Below are 24202 nucleotides of genomic sequence, written 5' to 3'. Positions count from 1 at the left end.
TAAAAATCACTGTAGTAAAAGGTGTGTAAAAGCAAAGCAAAGCATTTATGAAGCACAGAGGACAGAATAACTCATTTGGCTGGAAGACGAAAGGGTCTAAACTGGGCCTTGATGAATGAGTGACTCAGTATGGAGGAAGGGATGAAGCACACTGCAGGTGGAGGGATGGCATCTGCAGTCACTGAGGTGCAAAAGGACAGACAGGCTGCATCAGGAATAAGGAGCAATTTGATCATATGAGAAGCAGTCAGAGAAACCAGAATTTTTTAACCTGGAAAATATAAGACTTATGGCTGGTGTACTATTGTTATTCTCAAATATCTGGAAGTCTGTGAAGTGATAAAGAGAAATTCTATTCGGTAGGGCAAAATCAGAATCAATCCATGGAAGTGACAGAGGGGTATATCAGGGGTCGACGTCAGAAAAAAACCTGCAATGAGAGTTGTTTCAATGGAATGAGGAGTCTTTTACGGAAATAATATCAACTACAGGAAATATTGGAGCAGAGCTCGAATATGTCAGACGATTAAAGAGGCAACTTCTACGTTGAGTTGAGTGCTGACCTGTAAAGTCAAATTCTTTAGGTTATTCAACAGCTAAGATCAGGTCATAGTATTCTAAGAGAGCACACTAGATAGAATTTAAGAGAATCTGGAAGAGGGAAGAGACCTTGGAAATTATTGAATCCAATACTTTCACTTTGCAGATGAGAAACTGCAGCCCTGGAAAGATAAATGGCTAGTTTAAGGTCATCTAGCAAATCAGTGGCTCCATCTGAACTGGAATCCTCTCTTCAGCTTCCTGTGTGGTGATCATTGCACCATATCACACTGCTACTATGAAATGAATTCCAATATCTCAACCCACAATTCTCAGTGAATGTACAGATATTATAACCAAAACACAATCTATAATCTTAAAGGAAAAATGGGGAACAAGATGCTCACCTGCTAGAGAACACTTTTCCTGATTTTTCAAAAACATGGAATTTTATAGTGATTTTTATCTCAATCCAGGAGAATACAAACCAGATTAATGAATAATGATAAACAGAAAGAAGAGGTGATCACAAGGAACCAGCACGGAAGAATAATTCCAAAGTAACCTTTATTTTTTAACGTGGTAAGGAAATTTGTTCATTCCCTCCATTTCTTTATTCTATCAACAGAGATGTTTAAGTGCCTGTGATGGTTCCCACACTCACTGATGGACATATCAGGAAGATAAAAGACTAAGTCTCTGGTTTCAAGGAGTTCACAATGCAATATGCCCGATGACACTATAGGAGGTAAGAGAGGATGTTAGGGAGTGGGTATGGGTCAGGGAATCCTTCCCAGAAGAGGTGATATCTATGCTAGGATTAGGAATTTTGGAGGCTGAGTAAGAGCCAGGTGAGGACTTTCAAGGTGGAGAAAGTAGAATGTAAAGGAATAGCTCATTTGGGAAATTGAAGGCAGTGTAGTGCTGTGCTGTGCTGTGCTGTGCTGTGCTGTGCTGTGCTGTGCTGTGCTGTGCTGTGCTGTGCTGTGCTGTGATTATAATGTATTTGTATTTCAGCAGTTGACAAAAATCTAAATGATACATAACTTTCGTGCATAATATACAAGGTACATGGATTACTGACTGGCTAAATGGGCCCTCCACATTGGAAAGAGGACCACATTGATGTAAATGGGAGGAAAGGTTTTAAGTGGCTTTGTCCAGTTTTATGTGGTTAAAAATAAAGCAAAAGTATGATTTGAGGGAGAAATAGTTTAACAATGACTAATAGAGAAAATTCACAGGTATGAAGCTTTAGTTAACAACACATTCTATGAGACAAAGTGAAGCAAATTAGGATTATTAAAGATATTGTAGAACAGATAAAAGCATCAAGGACAAGATTTCTTCTGACTTTAAGAATCTGTATTTGTGCAGATGATAGTTTTACAAAATGAGAGGCCCAAGTGACCAGAAAGAGCACACAACTAGAAATATTTCTGAATTCAAGTCTAGGATGTGCCATTTATTATACATCCAATCTTAGGCAACCTCCTTGGGATCCATTTTTCCTGTCTCCAAAGAGAGGTTAGCCTAGATACTCTTTATTAAATTTCCAGTTTTAAAAATAACTCCACAATAAAATTAGCCTTTAAGAATTCAACACTTACCTCATATCCCAAGTTCCTAGACTATTGTAGGTCCTCAACAAGTATTTCCTGAATGAATGAATCAATTACTTCTGTATAGGTCTCCACTGTATCCTATGAGTTACAAAGGACAACACGGGAAAAACAGGGAAAATGGTCTGCCACATTGGGGCCAGGTAAAAATTCATATTTTAAGGTTGGTCCCTCTTCTTTCATTGGAGGATATATATATAATCAGCAAAGGAGAAAGTATGCATTCTTTATAGAACCCTTATTGACTTTTTGTATTAAAAAAGTAATACATACTCATCATATTCTAGAATATAGAGTGAAATAAACTAAAAACCCCTGGTAATTCTATTACCAATAAGTTGACATTTTTCATATTTTGGTACACAGCCTTTCAGGCTTCTCTCTCTCTCTCTCTCTCTCTCTATATATATATATATACACACACACACACACACACACACACATATATTTTTTTTTTTGAGACGGAGTTTCGCTCTTGTTGCCCAGACTGGAGTGCAATGGCATGATCTCGGCTCACCACAACCTCCGCCTCCCAGGTTCAAGTGATTCTCCTGCCTCAGCCTCCTGAGTAGCTGGGATTACAGGCACGTGGCACCACGCCCGGCTAATTTCGTATTTTTAGTAGAGGCAGGGTTTCACCATGTTGGTCAGGCTGGTCTCGAACTCCCAACCTCAGATGATCCGCCCACTTTGGCCTCCTAAAGTGCTGGGATTTACAGGCATGAGCCACTGTGCCAGACCTATACATACACATTTTTAAAACATAGCATCCTATTGTGCCTATCTATATGCTGCTTTAAAGCTAGTCTTTTACTCCCCTTGAAAATATAGTGTGGATTTTTCAAGATGGCATAGTACTCTATTGCATAAATATGCTATAATTTATTCAACAAATTTTCTCTGCTTAAACATTTAGGTTATTTCATTTTTTTAATCAAATATGTTATGATAAAAATCTTTTGCAAGTTTTAAAATTTATTCTTTAAGATGATAGGCATAGAATTGTTGGGTGAGAAAATATGAAACTTGTTAAGGCTTTTGGATGTATCTCCCTAAATGACTTCCAGAAAAGGCTATGCCAATGTATATTCCCTTCAGCAAAGTATAACAATTCCTGTCTCCTTCTGTCATCAAACATGGGCATTATCAATTTTTAAAATCTGTGCCGATTTGGAAGGCAAAAATGCCATAGTTGTTTTAATATGCATTTCTTGTCTTTGCTTACATTTGTTTAATTCCTTTAATAGTAGGCCAACATTATCAACAGGGCTGTACTAGAATGTGTGCCATACAGTGAATTAAAAAAAATACACAAAAGATTACTGGACATCTTATACAAGCGAAATCATTTATTTATCGATTCATTTTCATTTGTTCCATTTATTGAGTGCTTTTCTATACTGTGGATAGTTCTGAGTACTGGTGAAATAAAAGCAAAAACACACAGTCCCTGCTCTCAAGGAGCTCACAGTTAAGAAAACAGATATGTAAGTATGCTACTACTGTAATATGGTGTTATCAGCACTCTAATAAAAGTATATACAAGGTTAGTAGTGTCTCCGTAATGGGTAAGGAAAGGGTGTTTCTTTAAAAATAATCAGACCCAGAATAAGGGGGGAACCCTCCATGTCTACAGGATGCAGTAGAGATCTTGGGCATTCCAGAGACAAAGAAAGGTGCTGCAACTTCTGGACATAAAGAAGTTCCAATAAATTCAATCTTACATCATAAAGACTAAGCTTACCATCACCAATTCATACATTGGAAATTCAAGAACCAGATTTCCCTTATTCAGCTGGTGGTCTGTCATCTTTTTTCCAATTATTTTGTAACATTGGACTAGTCAACATACCATCTTATGACCAAATTTAAAACAAATTACTGGTTAAGGAAAAAAATGACTCATTAGTAAGTAAAGTGACAAGCAGAACAAATGAACCATCCATCCTTCAGGAAACTTTTTTAAAAAAAGATTTTCTGCATGGTTTATCTTGTGGTTTGCTTCTTCTGACAAGGCAGGAACCTTAGAAATGATATCAGCATGAAAAGTTCATGACTTATTCACCTCTGACATAACTTTGGAGTCTCATGGGAGTTTCAAAAAGTTTTTCTTCTGATCATGAGATTCGGTGGCTTCACGTATTTACTTTTTCCCCCGTGTTAACAGGTTTACTGGCAGATGCAGGAGGTGACATTCCAGTGGCTCCATTATTTTCATTAGTCAATATCATTTACTCTTTGTCATTAAACAAATATTTGGAACCCACTACATTCAAAGAATAGCATTAGGTTTTACTTAGCATTTTACAAACACTTTTAAGTACAATATCAATATGCACATCAGTCTTACCTCTACCTCACAGAAGAGGCAAAGGGAGCTCAAGTTAACTTCTCAAGGTCACATAGTCACTAAGAAGCAAAGGACTCTGAGCACAGATCTCTGAACTCCAAACCCAGGACTCTTTCCAGCCTTCCTTACTAGTCTCCCTGTCCTCAGATTTTCCTGCTGCCTAATTAATGTTCTTAAAACACCAAACTAGCCCCAGCCTTCATCATGTCTCATCTGCTCTGAAAATCCACTTTGACTATTTCAGTCCACAGAACTCACTCTCCTCTGAACTCCTACAGCTTATTGTCATATTATTCAACTGGCACTAACTCAGAAAATGCTTAGTGAGATGCCTGTCTTTAATTATTAAACAATTTTAGTGTCTATTTAGAAGACACTGTGCCCGGTTATGTGAGACTGCTCCAGTACTTCTTAAACTTAAGTTTTATTCAGTTCTGCAAATGTTTTTGACAAGCTACTATGAGTCAGGCACCATGCTGAGAGCTGAAGACATGGTTTCTGCCCTCAAGAATCTCAGTCTAATGGGAATGTGGATATGTAAACATTTTACAGACATATGTGTACAACTGGTCATTCATTAATTCAGTAAGCAAACTCAATTTGCAGGCCATGAAAGATAAGTAAAATACGGTCCATGTCTTTTAAGTAACTTGCAGTCTAGGATCAAAGAGAGACGTGACTTTTTTCATTGATTAAATAAACATTTATTCAATACACACCTATTATGTGGTGGAAACAAGTGAGGAACACCTATGAATAACATGGTCTCTGTTCACAGAGCTGTTTCCTTTTTAAGGATCATAATCTTGAAAGGTAGAAACTAGCAACTACACTGTTATCCTGTGTAGTAAGAGGGCATAGCAAAGCCTTGGCCTATGGATATTCATTCATTCCTTCATTCTTATATTTACCTCAAGTCTCTCTTGGTAGGTCTTACCTATCATCCTTTTTTAGACCAGCTCTAGATAATGAATCTAAGACAGAATTATCATAAACCTTACACTTCTAGTGTAAGTATTTCCAAAGATACTTGGAATATTTTTCATGTTATTCCAAACACCAACCACTTCTTGGCTTTTTATAGAGAGAATAAAATAGAAATTCTTAAATAGAAATTCAGTTTTCTCACTCTATTACTTTGTTCACATGTTTGATGTCGAGGTGCAAATGTGCAAGTAGTGGTTTTTAAAACATGCTATTCAGAGAGACAGGGGTTCCTTTGAGGTTTTTCAGAAATAATACTACCAGTGAGGAAGACATGGAGCTTCCCACTTAACCAGAGTATTTTAGCTTTCTGTTTTAAATACTGTGCTTCTAGGTAAAACTTATTTTGCAATAGAGTCCTGCTACTTAATTAAAAAAAAACTGATTTAAGAGAATCAATGTAATAAGACATCATAGTATTTTGGCTTTTTATTTTTTAATATTTATCTTTTTTAAAAAGAGTCCTTCCTATGAAGTCAAACCAATCCACTTTTAAAGACAGCCATAGTAGCTATGTCACTGAGCATTTATTACTTGGTGCCAGCTTCACTGTAAATTGATCATTTAGTCATATTTAGCATCCATTTAAGGAACCATTTCACTATACTGCCTACAAAGAAAGCAAGTAATACAAATCAGTGTGCATCACTGACATTACAGATTAATTTCCTAAGAGATTTGCCTTTCTAAGTATGTCTATGTAGACAGAAGAAATAAGACCTGGTGTTCGATATATCAGTAGGATGAATGATCTATTAACACTAATCTAATCTATTGTACATTTCAAAATAGCTAAAGAGAATTCGAATGTTCCTAAAGAAAACATAATTATTTAGGTGATGAATATCCCAATTATCTTCATTTAATTATATGAATATATCATACTATCACATGTACCCCCAAATACATTATGTATCAATGAATTTTAATTATATGAATATATCATACTATCACATGTACCCCCAAATAAATACATCTATTATGTAACAATGAATTTTAATTATGAATATATCATATTATCACATGTACCCTCCAAATACATCTATTATGTATCAATTAAAAAAAATGTATCTGAGTGGGTCAATTTTTCCATTTGACTCTACTATATATAACACTTATTGAACACAAGTCCATCCTATGAGGTTCAATTGATGTTTTTCCAGATAGCAAAGAGTAACTAATATTTACTGCCTGTATTTCATTTCATCCTCAAAATAATGCTATTAGATAAGGACTATTATTATCCTCATGTTACAGACAATGAAATGAAAGAACCAGCACATAGAAATAGGGACCCTAAAAGGACTAGGAGAGCAAGAGGACCATGTATAGGAAAACTTTCTAGGTGAAAAGTGGGAAAAAGAAGAACCTCATTCCAGAAGGTTCCATCTCATGTCAAACTTCTCAAACTGACGTAAGCCAGATAGAGAGAACCTCCCTATTTCCACATCTATCTCTCCTGTTTACTCCAATGACTAAAAAAGGCTTGACCTCCCACTCTCTATGGCTGCCAGTAACTGCTCTTGAGGAATGGGGTTAAAGCCTGCTAGAAGAAGTAGTGGGAGCAAAGACAGAAGGTTAGAATTGTCTCCATAATCACCTTTAGACATGTTAATAGGAAAAGCATCTCTCTAAGGGTAAAAATGTGAAAACAGGTTTTTTCAAAGGCCCCAATTCCCTAACCGTTTTCTTATTTTTATCTCTCTCATTATTCGTATGTTCAAACACTGTAAACTGAAATGTGTGATGGGCACTTGGAGGCACCAAAAATGAGTCAGGATTTCTATTATTGAAGGGAAAAAGACATTTAAATAGATACAGCACAAGATATTAAGTGCTGTAAGATGCTACAACAAAGCTTATTTAGGCAGGGACTATATTTTATTAATCTTTGTAGCCACACTCATATAATAATACCCAGCACATAGTTAATTATTTCCTGAAAAAATGTTTTCATGTCCAGGATTTCTTCTGACTGGCTTTAATATTCATGTATGTGGTGGAAGAACCTCTATATCAAATCTGAGTATAATTACAGTAAGCTACACTTGAGTTTCCTTGGACTTCATATTCAAATGTATATTAGTATCAACTGCCAGTCCTAGATGTACTAAAATCAATTAGCTTTATTTTATGCTTTCCCAGCACTAGAAAAAAACATAGCAGATGGCAAACCTGTCACATAAGAAACAACTGCATTCATTAATTGAGATTGAATGTGGGTGCAGGTTGAATATCTCTTATCCAAAATGCTTGGGACCAGAAGTGTTTTAGATTTTTTTTTTTTTGATCTTTGAATATTTGCATATTCATAATGAGACATCTTGGGGATGGGACCCAAGTCTAAACATGAAATTCATTTATGTTTCATATACACTTTTTACACATAGCCTGAAGCTAATTCTATTTTTCTCTTGGGAACAGAGTAAACTGTTGTGCACCTGCATTTTGACTGTGACCCATCACATGAGGTCAGGTGTGGAGTTTTCCACTTGTGGCATCATGTCAACACTCAAAAAGTTTTGGATTTTGCAGCATTTTGAATTTCAGATTTTCAAGTTAAGGATGTTCAACCTGCGCTGTTTGGCTATATTAATTCACGTAGAACTCTTCATAACCTAGAAGCAAGCCTGCCCTCTAGTGCTAAAACTGTCAAATTGAATTGGAATAGCAATTTCCAACGATGAGAAAAAGAAACTAGCACTCCAGATGTTATTCTTAATATAAAAAACTGTATTACTTCAAAACAAAAATCTTTATTCCAAGAATAAAGTGACACTCCCTCCTCAATTTAATTTGCCATTTGTTTACATATTTGGTAACTATTATCAATCTTGCTTTTTAAATCTTAGTGCTTCTACAACACTATAGAAAGTAATGGTTTGTATATGTGTGGTAGGAAATGTTAACATTTTATTTCTATTTGAAAAATCACAAAAGTTAGCCTTGAATTTCATCGATCATATGTCTTCAATTAAGTTCTATCCTCTGGCTACACTTACTCTCTAAGTGCTTTCATCCATGTCCTGACTTAAAATAAGATTACACACTGATGACTTCCAAATATATTTATCTCCAGCCCAGACCTCTACTTTTCCAGGTTCAAATACCCAACTGCCCACTCTACATTTTCCTTTGGACATCTGACAGACAAGTCTACCATAACATATCCAAAAGTAAACTCTCAATCTACCCCCTTAAGCCTGCTCCTCTGAGTCTTCCCCATCTCATTAATGCCCACTTCATTCTTCAAGCCAAAAACCTTGATCATTCTTTGCTTCATACCCCACATCCATTCTATCAGCATATCCTTTTGGTGCTACCACCAAAATACATTCAGAATCTGACCACTTATTATTCCCATTACTCTTAATCTCAAATTGTACCATTTGTCACCTGGATTTACCATATTATCTTCCTACTACTACCTGCTTCCATCCTTGCTTTGATCCGAATCCTAATTGCTTGCTAGCTCACTCAGTAAAGTCCAACTCTCGAGAAAGGGCTACATAATTACCTACAATCAGGCAGGATTATTACTCCCAATCTCTCTCAGTTCATTTTCTAATTCTCCCTAAAATGCTATTCTTGTTCACTACAGTCACACTCATCTCTTTACTGTTTCTTTACACTTTGTACCAGCTCAGGGCCTTAGCATGTAATATTCCTTCTGCCTGGAATGCTCTCCTCCCAGATATCCACATTGCACAACCATTCACCTCCTCACGCCTCTGCTCAATGTCACATATCAGTGTACATGCTACTTAATAGTAATCCTATCCTCACACACTCTCTGGGCCCCTTCCTCAACTTACTTTCCCCATGTAACCTTGTCACCAAATGATAAACTATTTTATTAACCAATTAAAATAAAAATCCCATAAAGGTCAGAAATTACTGTCTTGTTTCATGCCCTGCAATATATTCAGGCCTAGAACACTTCTTGGCATACAGTAGATGCTTGAGATTTGTTAAATTAATGATTTAGTCTAAGGAGAATATTAATAATTTTGTTTGATTACAAAAATGGCAGGATAACACACACAGGAAATCCTAGTGATTTTTTAATAAAAGACAGTAAATTTGTTAGAAAAAAATAAACTATCATAACTAACCACTTCTTGTTCAAGTAACAAGATGCATTCATTTAACACCTACTAAGTGCTGTGGATAGGGCCCTATTTGAACTTCGTAACAATACTGGTAGGTATCATTATCTACATTTTACAGAAGAAACAGAAAATGACATAGGTTAAGTGGCTTGTTTAAAAGTGACATTAACAGGAATGTCACAAAAAGAAAATCAAACTCAGGGTTCTCAGATAATACTTCTATAAACTCTCTCTCAATATGCATAGTTTCAGGGAATAATGTAAATTTCAAATAGGTAAGATTTCTACATTTGTAGATAAAAGTAACTGTATGAACTTGCTCTAAGCCATTTTATTTGCATGACAGAACAGAATAGTAAAGTATATAAACTAACTTCACTTAAGTCAATACTCACAAGTTAATTCTGCTAAGTTTGATGAGTTAGTTTAAGTCTCAAATGACAAGTTGCTCAAATAAAGTTAGTTTTTCCTCTTTCATGGTTCAAAGGCAATTATTAGCAACACCAAATTTTTTTTTTTGACCTTCAAAATATGTGAGGAGCTTTTATCTGTGATCTATTTTCTATGTGAAAAAGTTAATTATTTGCCAGGAGTGGTGGCTCACACCTGTCATCCCAGCACTTTGGGAGTCTGAGGTGGGTGGGATCACTTGAGGGCAGGAGTTTGAGACCAGCCTGGCCAACATGGTGAAATCTCGTCTTTACTAAAACAAACAAAAAAAATACAAAACTTAGCTGGGCATGGTGGCAGGCATCTGTAATCCCTGCTACTTGGGAGATTGAGGCACGAGAATCCCTTGAACCCAGGAGGTTGAGGCTGTAGTGAGCTGAGACTGCACCACTGCACTCCATCCTGGGTGACAGAGTAAGACCCTGTCTCCAAAAAAGAAAAAGGAAAAGTTAATTATGGCTAATATTCAATTCTACACAAAACATACACAGCTCACAGAGTTTTGGGAAAATCTGGCTCTCTCTATATATTCACTTCAAGTATTTATTAGCTTTTTAAAACCCACAATTTTAACCTCATACTTAAAACCAAACCCGTGAAGTATGTGGAAAAAAATCATTAATATCTTAAAGCTCAGAAAGCCAAAAACACCCCAGAAGGATAAAACTTCTACAAAATGACATAATTTGGGGGAAAGCTAAGACATTTTTAATAAACGTTTGCTATTAACTCCCATTTAGGGACCATAGATCCATAAAATAAATACAACAAAGCTCCAATAAAACTGGCATTATAAGACAAGATTCAATACTTAGGTTAAAGTCTAACCTTACTATAGTGTTACTGGGTGTATTTTAAGGAATATTTAACATATGGTAAATCAGAAACCATGTAAAAATGAGCCATATTATAAGAGGTCCTAATACATGACACAGCATACACAGCAAAATGTCTCATCGATCCTAAAAAGAAAATGGTCACACCAATAACAACTGGTCAGGAAAAGGAGCAAAGGAAACACTATCTGTACTAATAGAATGTAAAAGATTGTAAGGTGGACACACCAAATGTATGATCGATCAGTTTTAAGACTGCTGTTTTTAGAAAGGTAAATAAATTGTGCTTTAAAAGATCTAAAGATTTGTTTCAGTTAAGTAAAAGTTCACTAGAAACATCTCTACAATTAAATTAATGACAACTTATCCAAGGTTTGGGGCAGAAATTCATCTTTCCACAGTCTGTAAGTTTATCATAAAAATTAGACTGCTTTTTGGGCTTCCACCATACTAATCATAGGTCTATTAACAAGAACAAATCTTAAACAATAGGTTTACCTGGTTCTTACCAAATATTCCTTAAGTAATAAAACTGTATCATTAAAAAAAGATATAATCCAGAACATTTAATAATTCAGACTAGCCTTTCCTATTGAGGAAGTTAATGAAATTGTTATTCCTCTTTCTCCTGAAAAGAAAATGATCCTTTCTTTGAAATGTTTCCTTGTGATGATTTCTAATGTCACTTAAAAAGTGGTATTTCCTCAGGAAGGAAGGATTCCTCCTTAGAGGTAAGAATTCTTCTTTAGGAATAAGACTTTTGGGTTTTTTTTGGGGGGTTTTTTATTTTATTTTTTATTTTTGGCCTTTTGCTTTAACAAAGGCATTTAGTTTTCCTTTTTTTATTAAAATGCCCTCAATTTATTTGATGCCTTAGACATTTAAAACATTAAGCTGTAAGAGCCTTGAAGGCCAGAACAAAGTTTTATCAGAGATGAATTATTATCACAACAGTTTTAAGTACACTTCTTTAAGAGGGCAGAAGAACAACACCTGGCATTCTTACCAATTACACCTCAAACTGAACATATATTTCAATAAATCCTTTCATAATTTCACATTAGCAAGTAGGCAGACAGGACATGTTTTGTTGAAGAAATACTTCAAAGTGAAATGTTTCATTTTATATGTATATATCATGTATTCTGAATCTGCGCTATTCCACATACCTTGTATGCCTTGAAAACTCTGGAGTTATCTCAGAATTTACTCCCACCCTGACCCCGAGTGATGGCATTCAATATTAAGATATAATTTTTGGTTTGCTAGATGAAAAGGCATTTGTATTTAAGAGAAATACTCCTCAATCTAACATTCCCAAAGAAGGCTCTCAAATTGCAATTCAAAAAACACTAATCTAGAGTGCTTCTGAGTAAAAACCAACAAAACCTATACATTATACATAAAAATGCTACTACTGTCAAAAAGGTATTATATTAAGAATTTTATCAGCAGCATTTAAGAAATAAGAAATCATTAGACAATAGAAGACAAACATGGTAATGCAGTCAGGCCAGCACACAATACACCGTTTTCATCACACACTGTCACCTGAATCCCTGGCAATTTCCTGGAGGTATTAACATCATACCTTATTAAGAATTATTGGCCCCAAGGAGGCGGTGGGCGGGGGGGGGGGGGTTGCAATCTGTCCAAATCAACATCTGGCTCTACTTTCTTCCAGTAGTATCCAGTAGTATTACATTTGTATAATATTCTTACAGAAACAACTCAACTCCATGTTATAAAGCACCATACAATATTTCATCCTGTACAAAGGAAGTAGTTCCAAAAATTTTACAACAGGGTTCGTGGGAAGGCACTTAAAGCTAACTAGTCAAAAAATGAACCACAACAGTTAGACTTTTTTATACTGCAGCGTCCTTAATATTGTATTGTTTGTATCACTTAACATTTTTGATCATAAATTTCCCAGTAAATTAAATGCTATTCAAAATTAACAAAGGAAAGACAAGAAGGGACACAGCCCACACCCTGACTGATGAATTAGGCAGAGTAAATTTGCCTTCAAAGTAGGCAAATGTTATAACTTCAAGAAGGTAAGAGAAATAGACGGAGCAATAGAGTAAAGCAAGCATGGCCACAGTGGTACTGGAATCCAAGTATGGCTAGGGTAGGATAGACGGTTGACTTTAAGGGAAAAAATAAAATAAATTTCATTTTCAGACTCAAGTCTTAAAGGTATCTTTGGAAAAGTATGCAAAGTAAATACTGTTGACCCTTGAACAGCATGAGTTTGAACTGTGTGGGTCTGCTTATATGCAGATATTTTTAAACCAAACATGGATTGAAAATACAGTACTCCCGGGATGCGACACCCACATACCTGGGGAGGGCTGACTTTTTATACAGGCAGGTTCCACAGGGATGACTGCAGGACTTGAGTATGCGCAGATTTGGGTATACACAAGGGTCCTGGTATCAATCCCCTGCATATACCAAGGATGCCTGTGTTTTCATATATATACTTTTCAAAAAACATGTCATCTATAAGCTTTAAGTGTTCCCTATTTTACTCAAATACTGAAGATGAAAAAGATATTACCATTAGTTCAGGTTACAAATGGACAATTTATAAGATTTTGCTTATATGTTTTGGAATTTAACAAAAGTGGATATAGTCTTCAGTTCAGATGTGCCTTGAAGAGTCAACTAAATTATAAATTTAAAGGTCTACAAATGTAAATGCTTTCCTTATAATAAATTTGATATTAAAACATCATTCATAATATTAAATCCTGATACCACTGGTATGCTCAGTTCATAACTCAGTGATTCTAATACTTAAGAGGAGCATCCTGTATTATCCTTTTCTATAAGACATTTAGGAAAACTTTCCCACTATTATGGGTGTTTTAGAAAACTGTACAAAGTAATCTTATTAAGAAGGCAAGTAAAACATTGGCAATCATTTTTTTCCCAGCTCATTAACTAAAAAGCAAACAATAAAACCCTTTAAAATGTCATTCCCTTAGGTAATAAATATGGAGAAATCATTCTTTAAACAAATTCACCACTGAAAAATCAACCTTTACCTTAAATCCTAATAGAAACACTCCCTTATTATGGAAAAATAACCTCTTCTCTCTACTCAAACAATGACACTAGAAATGTTTCTGAAGTTGTGACTGGGCTATGAATATGAACAAAGTTTTCATATCACTGGGATACTGGATGGTCTGAAAAGGAATAGGCCTGCTGCTAGTACAAAAGTGCCTTTTATATGAATTAGGAAAGGCTTCCCTTTCCTCAAGACACTTGATTACCAACAGGCAGAAAATTGTGATAATTGGCAATACTGCAATACTACCTTTCCTCAAGACACTTGATTACCAACAGGCAGAAAATTGTGATAATTAGCAATACTGCAATACTACCAATGTAAATGGCTCTACTGAGTTGTGCACAATTATACCCAGAGTTCTCTCATGATTCCTTATTCTATTGTCTTCTTTTCCTATGTGTATCTTAACTAAATCCATATCACAGCTAACGTTCTCTTAAGGCAAAAAAAAAAAAAAAAAGTGCTTTAAATAAAATTCCCTATATAATGACAGTTAAAAATATAAATATGCTATTATCAACAATAATAATGATGATACAACTTAATAATACAACTTTTTTAGAAAACAAAACAACTGGACATAATCTTTCCAATTCTAAACTCTCTGAGATAAGGTATCTGCATAAGACCTTGGTAGCTTTTATAGAAACCCAGAGCTAAAAGTAGGAGCATTTTTCCAATACCTAGAAATGTTTATTAGCTGCATCAGCAAATCATTATCCCAGAAGTCAAGGCCAACAGTCTTCCAAATTGTGCAGAGATGACTACAATGAGCCATACCATCAGCAGACTATGTTGCCAAATATTAACTGTTTAAAATCTTGAAAATTCTGTAAATTCACGGTGAATTGGAACCTCAAAAATCCAAAAATTCAAATTTACAAAAATAAATACCACTCTGACACTCAAGGGACATCTTCACTTTAAGGCCTTTGTCACAAATCTGAATCTTTATTGTTCTGAAATAAATGTTATAAACATAACTCAAAACAAAAACTTCAATATTCAGTCTAAGAAGAGGTGTGGCTCAATGCCCATCACATGTAACAAGAAAAACCTCCTTTAAAAAAAGGAAAAAAAAGTACTATGAGAAGTCTTTCATATGAATGAAAATGCACCCGTTGGATTTTTTTCCCCCTCATCACATTAGCTTGTATACACGTGGGAATCGAAAGGTTTGCATTTTCTTCACATAGTTCTTGCTATGATGTCTGACGGACTTTTTGCCACTCAACAAATTCATCAAGAAGAACAGGCCCTAGAAAAAAAGAAACCATTTTTGTCAGAATTCAGTGAACTCATCTCTCCAATTATAAAACAAACTGCCCATGAGCTCTGCAATGACGAGGAATGACCCTTCCCTTCTTTGGGTATTCTGCTTCTAGCCACCTTATTCCATTTAATGGTGCTTTCTTATTAGCCTTTTCTTTTTTGCCCCTAAAGACACAAGGAACAATGGTATCTATAGCAACTTCCTTCTCAAGGTGTTTCATGAACCCTCCAGTAACTGAGTCAATACAAATCTCTCCCTTTTTCTAAGTGTCCATAGCATTCTGGCACAATCTGAAAAGTGTTGAAGGTAATATTTCTATGTTGCCTCCCTAGGAAGTGTACAAGCTTGTTGAGAGGGATCAGCCATAATGGAGACTTACTTTATTCCAATAACAGGATGTAGTACAAAGCTGAACACAAAGCAAGTGCCTAATGAATATCTAACTAATGAGCTAAGTACTATTCTAAAACATATATTTTTATAATGTAGGGGAGGTCCAAACTCATTTGCTGACAGAGCCAGGTAGGCAGTTTAAATGAGCTCAGTGTTTATTTTGTTTAAATGTAGGAAAAAAATCACTGCCACAAAGAAATATGCTTGCTTTATTCTTCTTAAAACACATAATCCTCTGGTGGTCTTTTTCCATTGCTTTTGACAGACATGTTTCTCTACTGTAAGAAAAGCAGCAGAGCACGTATGATAATAAATGGCAACTGAAAAACAGCCTAGGTGTTGGCATACCATGAACTGTCAAACTGAAAAGCAAGTCCAACACAATTAACACTTGGCTCCAGCCTCTGACTCCTATAAAGGAGTACTATAAAGGTACAGTTTTGTCAGACTTTTTAAATTTTTCAAACAAATCTAAAAGTTGTATTTTAATACAAAATCTCCTAGTTTTAAATGCTGATACAAAATACGTAAATATACACATCTACAGGCCATATACAGCCGTTGGGCTGCCAGGTTACTGCTGCTAGGTATTCTTTCTTTAAAGTAATACTAAATTTTGTATCATCTTGTAGAGAAAGGACAAAATATATGTAGGAAGAAATAAAGTTATCCCTTCTTCTGTTATTTTATTTTTTCAGTGTCACAGAAAAAAAGTGTATAATTTCAGTTTAAGTTTATAGGAATGTACCTTTCCCTGTAACCCTTCTGAACACTGAAAACACATGCAACCAACCAAAATGGTGGTTGGAACTGAAAATAATTTATAGTTCTACAGAATTAACTTGGTTTATCTAATTAATTTATCATTATTTTAAAATCCTGTTTTATGGCATTCTAGCCTTTCCATGGAGGAGTATGGACAGATATTTTAACTTGAGGGATTGAAAAATTATAACTATTTCACTATCAGTTTGCTCACAATCAATTTATAGTTTTCAGAGAGAAGTTATACTGACATTATTTGCCATATTATTAATGGGTAGCATAATATTACAGTAATTTTAAAGCTTTTTCTATTGTGGCTGATTGTTTTGCTGTTATAGTTTTAAAATCATGACTGTACTTTTCTTCCACTAGCAAATGCCAGGAAAGACAGAAACAAAGTTGAATTTTAGCTTCTGGATGCAAAAATTATAATTTAAATTTAGCTAAAATGTTTGGTTGCCGAGGAACTGAAAACATTTCATTTACCAGCATAGATTTTATATAATACTGCTGAATCTAAGCTCTCTCTCTACTTCTCCCACAATCCCTCACACGATTAAATAAGTTACTATTACAAAGTTTAAAACCTCTATGCTAATACTACACAAATGCATACTCTCATTTAATAGTTTTGGAAATTTTGTTTTCAAAGGAACATGTTATGTTATACTTACAAGCACCATCTTCATCATAGTTACTAAGATCAGCATGGACCGTTCTGCTGAATTCTAATACATTGTACCATTGATCTTTGTTCATAACACGATACTTTGATTGCTGCAAAAAATGATTTAAATATTTGTATTTAAATACTTAAACAAACATCATTTACTCAATTTAGTAAACTAAGTTTTAACTGTTTTTGTGATTTGGTTTTTTCTAAAACATTTATTACTCTTTTAATTATTTGTGTTTCTAAGAGATTCCTCACGGACATTTACATATTAACATAATCTATTTTTTACTTTTTTTTTCATTTTCGAGGAATAATAAGAGCACTGAGTACTAACAGTAAGGATAAAACTAACTTTTGCATATGTATATACTTGTGTTACCACCAATGAGATCAAGATATATAACATTTCCTACATCCAGTGTGTTCTCTTGTGCTGCTTCCTAGTAAATCATTTCTTAGCTCAAGATTTACTGTTTAGCCACATTTTGAGTTTGGCATCTTTGGAAACAAGTGAAAGAGCATAGGCTTCGATTTAAATCCCACCGTTGGCACTTAATTGAGTGATTTTGGGAAAGTTACTTAAGAATATAAACCACTTCCTCATTTGTTAAATGGGGATAGAATTTAATTCAAAATGGCATTATAAAGATTTTAAAATATATATGCCAAACAACCTGCACATAACAAGTGTCTGAAAATATTTAGTTCTTCTCAGCTCCCCATAGAGCTGAATATTTTTACATTCAGTTAAATTTATTTTTGCCCAAAACTACTAATAGGAAGAAAATAGATACCATCCATCAAAAATAATTTACAGGACTTACAGATTGAATCATGCATAAGAACTCATTCATGTAAGACCTTTTCATATCATTGTCTCTTTTTTTTTTCTGAGACAGAGTCTCGTTCTGTCACCCAGGCTGGAGTGCAGTGGTGCAATCTCGGCTTACTGCAACCTCCACCTCCCTGGTTCAAGCAATTCTCATGCTCCAGCCTCCCGAGTAGCTGGGACTACAGGTGCAAACCACCACACCCAGGTAATTTTTTTTTTTTTTTGAGACGGAGTCTCGCTCTGTCGCCCGGGCTGGAGTGCAGTGGCACAATCTCGGCTCACTGCAAGCTCCGCCTCCTGGGTTCACGCCATTCTCCTGCCTCAGCCTCTCCGAGTAGCTGGGATTACAGGCGCCCGCCACCACGCCCGGCTAATTTTTTTGTATTTTTAGAAGAGACGGGATTTCACTGTGGTCTCGATCTCCTGACCTCGTGATCCGCCCGCCTCGGCCTCCCAAAGTGCTGGGATTACAAGCGTGAGCCACCGCGCCCGGCCTAATTTTTTTTTGTATTTTTAGTAGAGACGGGGTTTCACCACGTTGGCCAGGCTGGTCTTGAACTCCTGGCCTCAAGTGATCTGCCCGCCTTGGCCTCCCAAAGTGCTGGGATTGCAGGCGTGAGCCACCACGCCTGGCCGATATCATTGTCTTGTATCACAACTTTTACTACTCTGGGAAAAGGGAAGCTGCTATAAGCAATGTGCTTTATGAGAAATTATTTCCAAAGGAAAAAGCATCTGTATTCAAGATATGGTGAGAACTATACCAATAACCCTAAAGTTACAAAGACACAAAAACAGATTAAAAAAAAAAAAAACTAGACAAAGAAAGCAATGAAAAAAAGAATAGCATCTTCTTAGAATCACTGCCTATAGCAGGTGCTATGATAAACCTTCTAAAAGAACACTTCATCATTTCAGCTTACATTTTTTTAGTAACCAGCATATTTAAGTATACTATTATAGCCATTCTCATATTTGTGGACATAAAATATTAATAGCTTTATTCTGTTTCTTTAGATTGAGCCTACGTAGGAAAGGAAAGTTTTATTACTAAATTGGTTCTCTTATGTACATTTCAGCTTAAGACCCTGTGTAACAAAAGAAATCAGATTTAGAAGCTTAAAGATTTGTGTGCTAGCATTAATTCTCTCTTACAAAAACCCCGAGAAACTAATTCTGCATGACAAATGTCTGTGATACAATGTACCTCTTGGAGGTTTCTTTTATTTGAGGGGATGGGGGGGTAGGATTGAAAGTCTCTTAGGTACAAAATATATTAATAAACATGAACTTCTATCTAAAAATAACAACTGATATGTACATATTTTAGAATTTTTTCTCTATTCAAGTTTTTTTAAAGCATACTATTAAAAATCTACTTGTTCCTCAAAAGTATAATTTTCAGATTAAGTTTTAAAATAATTATTTTCAAAATTCGAAAAAACATACATACCTCCAGGTACTGGTAAAATACTGAAAACAGTGGCCATGTCCTCCCAAGTAGAAGAGCTAACATGGATTTAGCAGTATCAATATCAAGGCTTCTCTGATCTTTATCCTAAAATATAAGTGAAAAAGTTTTCCTAAGTGTGGTCTCAAGATGAAAAGCTATTAAAACAACAAAACAAGAAAATTGCACCTACCCTTGCAAAATCAAAGGCATATCTGTAGATATTCTTAAATGACGAAATATCATTCAACTGTGAGCGCAAAAAGTCAAATTTGTTTTGTAACTTTTCTGTGCAGTCACACCTTAAATGAAAGAAATATCAAACAAATTACATAATCAAGAAAATCAAAAGTATCACTGGGGGTTAGAAGGAATGCATTAAGAAAAAAGTGAGTGCATTTACGAAGTTAATTTAGTTTTAAAATTCTGAGTCACAAATTTAGAGTAATAAATTTCTTGCCTTGCATCTACCAATGCAACAAAAAAAGAAAAAAGGGGAAAAAAGAAAACCTGGGAATCAAAGAAAGTTCACTCCAATTACTTTTCTTAAAAACAAACAACTCATTCAAAAATTCCAAATAAAATCAAAGTTAAAAAGAGATGTATTAAAACATGTTTTATCACATATACAGCTAAAAATGGCAGAGCAAATGAAACTAATCATGCCTTTGTCACATATTTCTTTAGAAAGTTCGTAGGTAACAGTTTGGTGAAAGACATTAGTCATGAGTGGTTTTAAAAGTTTAGGATATAACACAGTGGAAATTAATACATTATATTAAGTGGTCCAGTCATAAATCCAGATCCCTATATTTTTGTGAACAAAAAGTCAATCAGTAGAAGCACCTAACTTCAAATAAGTTATATATGCAAAAGCATGCAAACAAGTCATACGTGTTATTTTTAAAGACAAGGCATTAAATACAAGCAGCTAAATATATGGAAGGCTCAAAAATCTTAACTGACATTGTCTCAGTGGGTTGATAAATTCCACTGTTTAGCAAGAAGCAAGGCAGTCAAGGCCTTTCACAATTTGGCACAAATCTCTAGTTTCATCTCCTGCCACTTCCTGATAACCTTACCATGCTCTAATTATATCACTTACCATTCCCAAATGCCACTGCCATGCTTCAGCACCCATTATTTCCACTCGAAATCTCAAACATGCTGATAAAAATATTATTCATCAAGACCTAACTCACATTTTGCCACCTCTGAGAGACCATCTGACTCCCTTTAATCAAATTAACTGTGCTATCTACTGTGGTTCACAGTATTCCACTCAAAACTGAATTTTAGTTATTCAACATGCTCTCCAGACACCTGGCATTCTCAGATTTAACTAAGACTATACTAAATCAATAATGCAAAGGCCTATGATGTGTAGTAACATAATTTCATTACTGTGTAAATATTTTGGACAATTTTCTAATATTAATTAAACCTTGCATTTCTAGAATAAGTCAAATTTGGTCATGTTACCTGTTTTATGCATTGCTGGATTTTGGGGTTGTTTTGCTAGGTTCGTAAGTGAGACTAGCTTGTAAATTTCATTCTTACTCTTCTTGCTAGTTTTGTTAACAAGATTGTAGTACATAAGACTCAGAAAATGAAAAGAGAATTGCTACTTTTTTCCCTTGTTTTTTGAAAAAGCTTATGTAACCCTGGAATTAGCATCTGTCCAAACTCAGGTGAGTATTGGGCGAAGGAAAACTTTTAACTAATAAACCAACATTTTTAATGGCCATAGGGCCATTCAGATTTTCTATTTCTTTTTGAATGTTTTGGTCCCATACTTTTCTGATAACTGATTATTTTACATATGTTTATTTAAATATGATTAAAATTTATTAATATTTTCTAATTTGCATTAGCATTATTTATCTTCATCGCTTTTTTCGTTTTTCTTGACCAATCTTGCCAGAATTTAATTCATTTAATATAGTATTTAAGGCTATAAATTTCCCTCTTAATACAACTTTAGCTGCAACCACAAGTTTTGATAAGTATTGTTTGTAGAATTATCATTCCATCCAGCAATCCCATTATTGGATATATACCCAGAGGAATATAAATCATCCTACCATAAAGATATGCAGGTCAATGTTCATTGCAGCACTATTCACAATAGCAAAGACATGGAATCAACCTAAATGCCCATCAGTGATGGACTGGACAAAGAAAATACGTATACACCATGGTATATGTATACTATGGAATACTATGCAGCCATAAAAAGAGAACATGATCATATATTTTGCGGGAACATGAATGGTGCTAGAGGCTATTATCCTTAGCAAGCTAATGCTGGAAAACCAAGTATCACAGGTTCTCACTTATATGTGGGAGCTAAATGATGTGAACTTATGAACACAAAGAAGGAAACAACAGACACTGGGGTCTACTTGAAGGTGGAGGGTAGGAGAAGAGAGAGGAGCATAAAAGATAACTGTTGAGTACTAGGCTTAATACCTGGGTAATGAAATAATCTGCACAATCAACCCCTCTGACACTACTTTACCTACGTAACAAACCTTCACATGTACCCCCAAACCTAAAAATTAAAAAAAAAAAGATCTTACAGTTCAAAAATACATGTATATTTTTGCTTTCAGTATTTACTTGTAAATGACACCTTGACAAGAATTGTTTTGAAGGAGTGATAGGGATAGAAATTTTACTGGCATAGGTTTAAGACAGAATGAAAAGAGTAGAACTGGAGAAAATAAGTATAGACGAATGCTTTCAAAGAGTTTGATTCTAAAGTGGTGCAGATAAAAGAGGCACTAACTTGAGTGGGATGCAGTCAATGAACTTTTCACACTCGCTCTCTCCTAGGTACAACTAAAATCCCTGAACATAATATAGAAAATAAACACAAGATCCTGAAAGGTGGAAACCTGAGGAACTACTTGGTGGTGAGTTCTCTGGGTTTCTTTTTGCCTAATATATTCCGAACTTGGAGCTGAAGAAGCTAGTAACCAGAAACACCAATGGGGGCAAACAAAAAGCCCCAATAAAACCCTGCCTTTTCTCTAGCCAAAGGACAAAGAAAGGAGGAGCCTCACAAAACAGAAAACTCTTAGAAAATAAACACTCTACTCCAGTTAAAAACCATTGAAAAAACTATGGCCCAACTCCCTCCCACCAATGCCAGCAAAGGCTGAATGAGGACCTAAAATGTCCACCCTTACCAGGATATAATAAAGCCTCTCTCTCAACTCCTACAATGCTGGTGGAAATCAAAACCACACAGGTAACATGAACTTCTGGTCTCGCCAGGTAGTAACAAGCAGCCAATCCTCTTCTGCCCTAGGTTGATATAGAGGAGGCCTAGTGAAGAGTCAGGGCTTTCACCATCACCCAGTGGTAACAAGGCACTCCTATCCCTTTCAGACAAGAAAGCATCAGTAAAAGTGTAGTGGGAACCCAGAACTCTCATCCCTGCCCAGCAGTCACAAGGGATATCCTTCCTTAGATGTCAATGAATGCAGAGTAGAAAATTCAATTTCTACCTGTACCTGGCAGTAATAAGGTGGCAGCCCTGATTTCTCTTTCCAGAATAGCATTAGAGTAAGCTAGCTAAAACTGAAGCTTTAAATACGATCCAGAGATCCAGAGTTTCATAATATACTACCCAAAATATCCAGGTTTCAATTTAAAAAATCACTTGTCAAACCAAGATCTCAAATGGAATGCAAAACACAGTCAATACTTGCAAACACCAAAATGACAGAGATGTTCAGAATTGTCTGACATATTTTAAAGTAGCTATCATACAAATGCTTCAACAAGTAATTAAAAACGTAATAGAAAAATGAAAAAATATAAAGTCTCAGCCAAAAAAAAAAGTCCAAGGACAAAGAAATATAAGATATAAAAAAAGAACCAAATGGAAATTTTTGAACTGTAAAATACAAGGTAGCCTTAAGCCCTAATACATCCATAATTACATGACAGTAAGTAGTCTAAATACACCAATAAGACAGAGTGGATTAAAAAAAAGCATGACCCAAACATATGCTGTCTAGAAGAAACTTTAACTTCAAATAGTATAGGCAGGTTGAAACAATGGAAAATAATACCTCATAGAAATATTAAAAGAAAGCAGGAAGTGGCTTTCTACATTAGATGATATTAAAATAGACTTAGAGCAACTTCAGAGCAAAGAAAATGATCAGAACAGAGAGGATAATTATATTATAATAAAAGGGTCAATCCATCAGGAAGACATAGCAATCCTAAATAATTCTAAGCAATCCTATACATTAAACAATAGAGCTGCAAAATGTGTGAAGTAAAAACTGAATGTGTGAAGTAGCACTGAAAAGAGAAATAAACTCATTAATTACAGTTGGATATTTCACCACCCCCTTTTCAGCAATTGATAGAAACACTAAATAGAATTCAACAAATACACAGAATTTAACAACATCATCAACCAACAGGATCTAGTTGAACTTAGTAGACTACTCCATTCAGACAATAGAATACACATTCTTTTCAAGTGCCCACAAAACAAAACAAGATAGACCAATCTGGAGACATAAACCCCTCAACACAGTAAAAATAACTGAAATAAAAAAGAATGTGTTCTCTGACAACAATGGAATCAAACTAGAAATCAGAAACAGAAAGTTAATGGCAAAATCTCCAAATACTTGGAAACTAAACAGCAAAACACCTAAATAATCTATGGGAGAGTTAAGTCTCAAGGGAAAACAGAATATACATTAAACTAAATGAAAATACAACATATCAAAATGTTGACATACAAATAAAGCAGTACTGAGAAGGAAATTTATAGTGCTAAATACACACATTAGAAAAAAGA

The 24202-nt window shown here is 35.0% G+C and overlaps 1 protein-coding gene across 4 annotated transcripts in view; it reads right to left on the bottom strand.

Annotated features, from left to right (window-relative positions):
• Positions 1-3493: 3493 nt before the first annotated feature.
• Positions 3494-24202, bottom strand: part of DCUN1D5 (defective in cullin neddylation 1 domain containing 5) — a 41929-nt gene continuing 21220 nt past the window's right edge. For all 4 annotated transcript variants that reach the window (XM_003253056.4, XM_030829028.1, XM_030829031.1 and 1 more), the window contains 4 exons: positions 19562-19670; positions 19372-19476; positions 17085-17187; positions 3494-15237 (listed from right to left, as the gene is read on the bottom strand). In XM_003253056.4, the coding sequence (XP_003253104.1) occupies positions 15182-15237; positions 17085-17187; positions 19372-19476; positions 19562-19670 (373 nt within the window). In that variant the 3' untranslated portion in view covers positions 3494-15181. The remainder of the gene's footprint in view (positions 15238-17084; positions 17188-19371; positions 19477-19561; positions 19671-24202) is intronic.

The sequence above is a fragment of the Nomascus leucogenys genome, chromosome 15, assembly GCF_006542625.1.
Source record: "Nomascus leucogenys isolate Asia chromosome 15, Asia_NLE_v1, whole genome shotgun sequence".
In the NCBI taxonomy this organism is placed as follows: Eukaryota; Metazoa; Chordata; class Mammalia; order Primates; family Hylobatidae; genus Nomascus; species Nomascus leucogenys.
The sequence above is the reverse complement of the archived record's forward strand: the minus strand, read 5'-3'. Positions and strand labels throughout refer to the sequence as shown.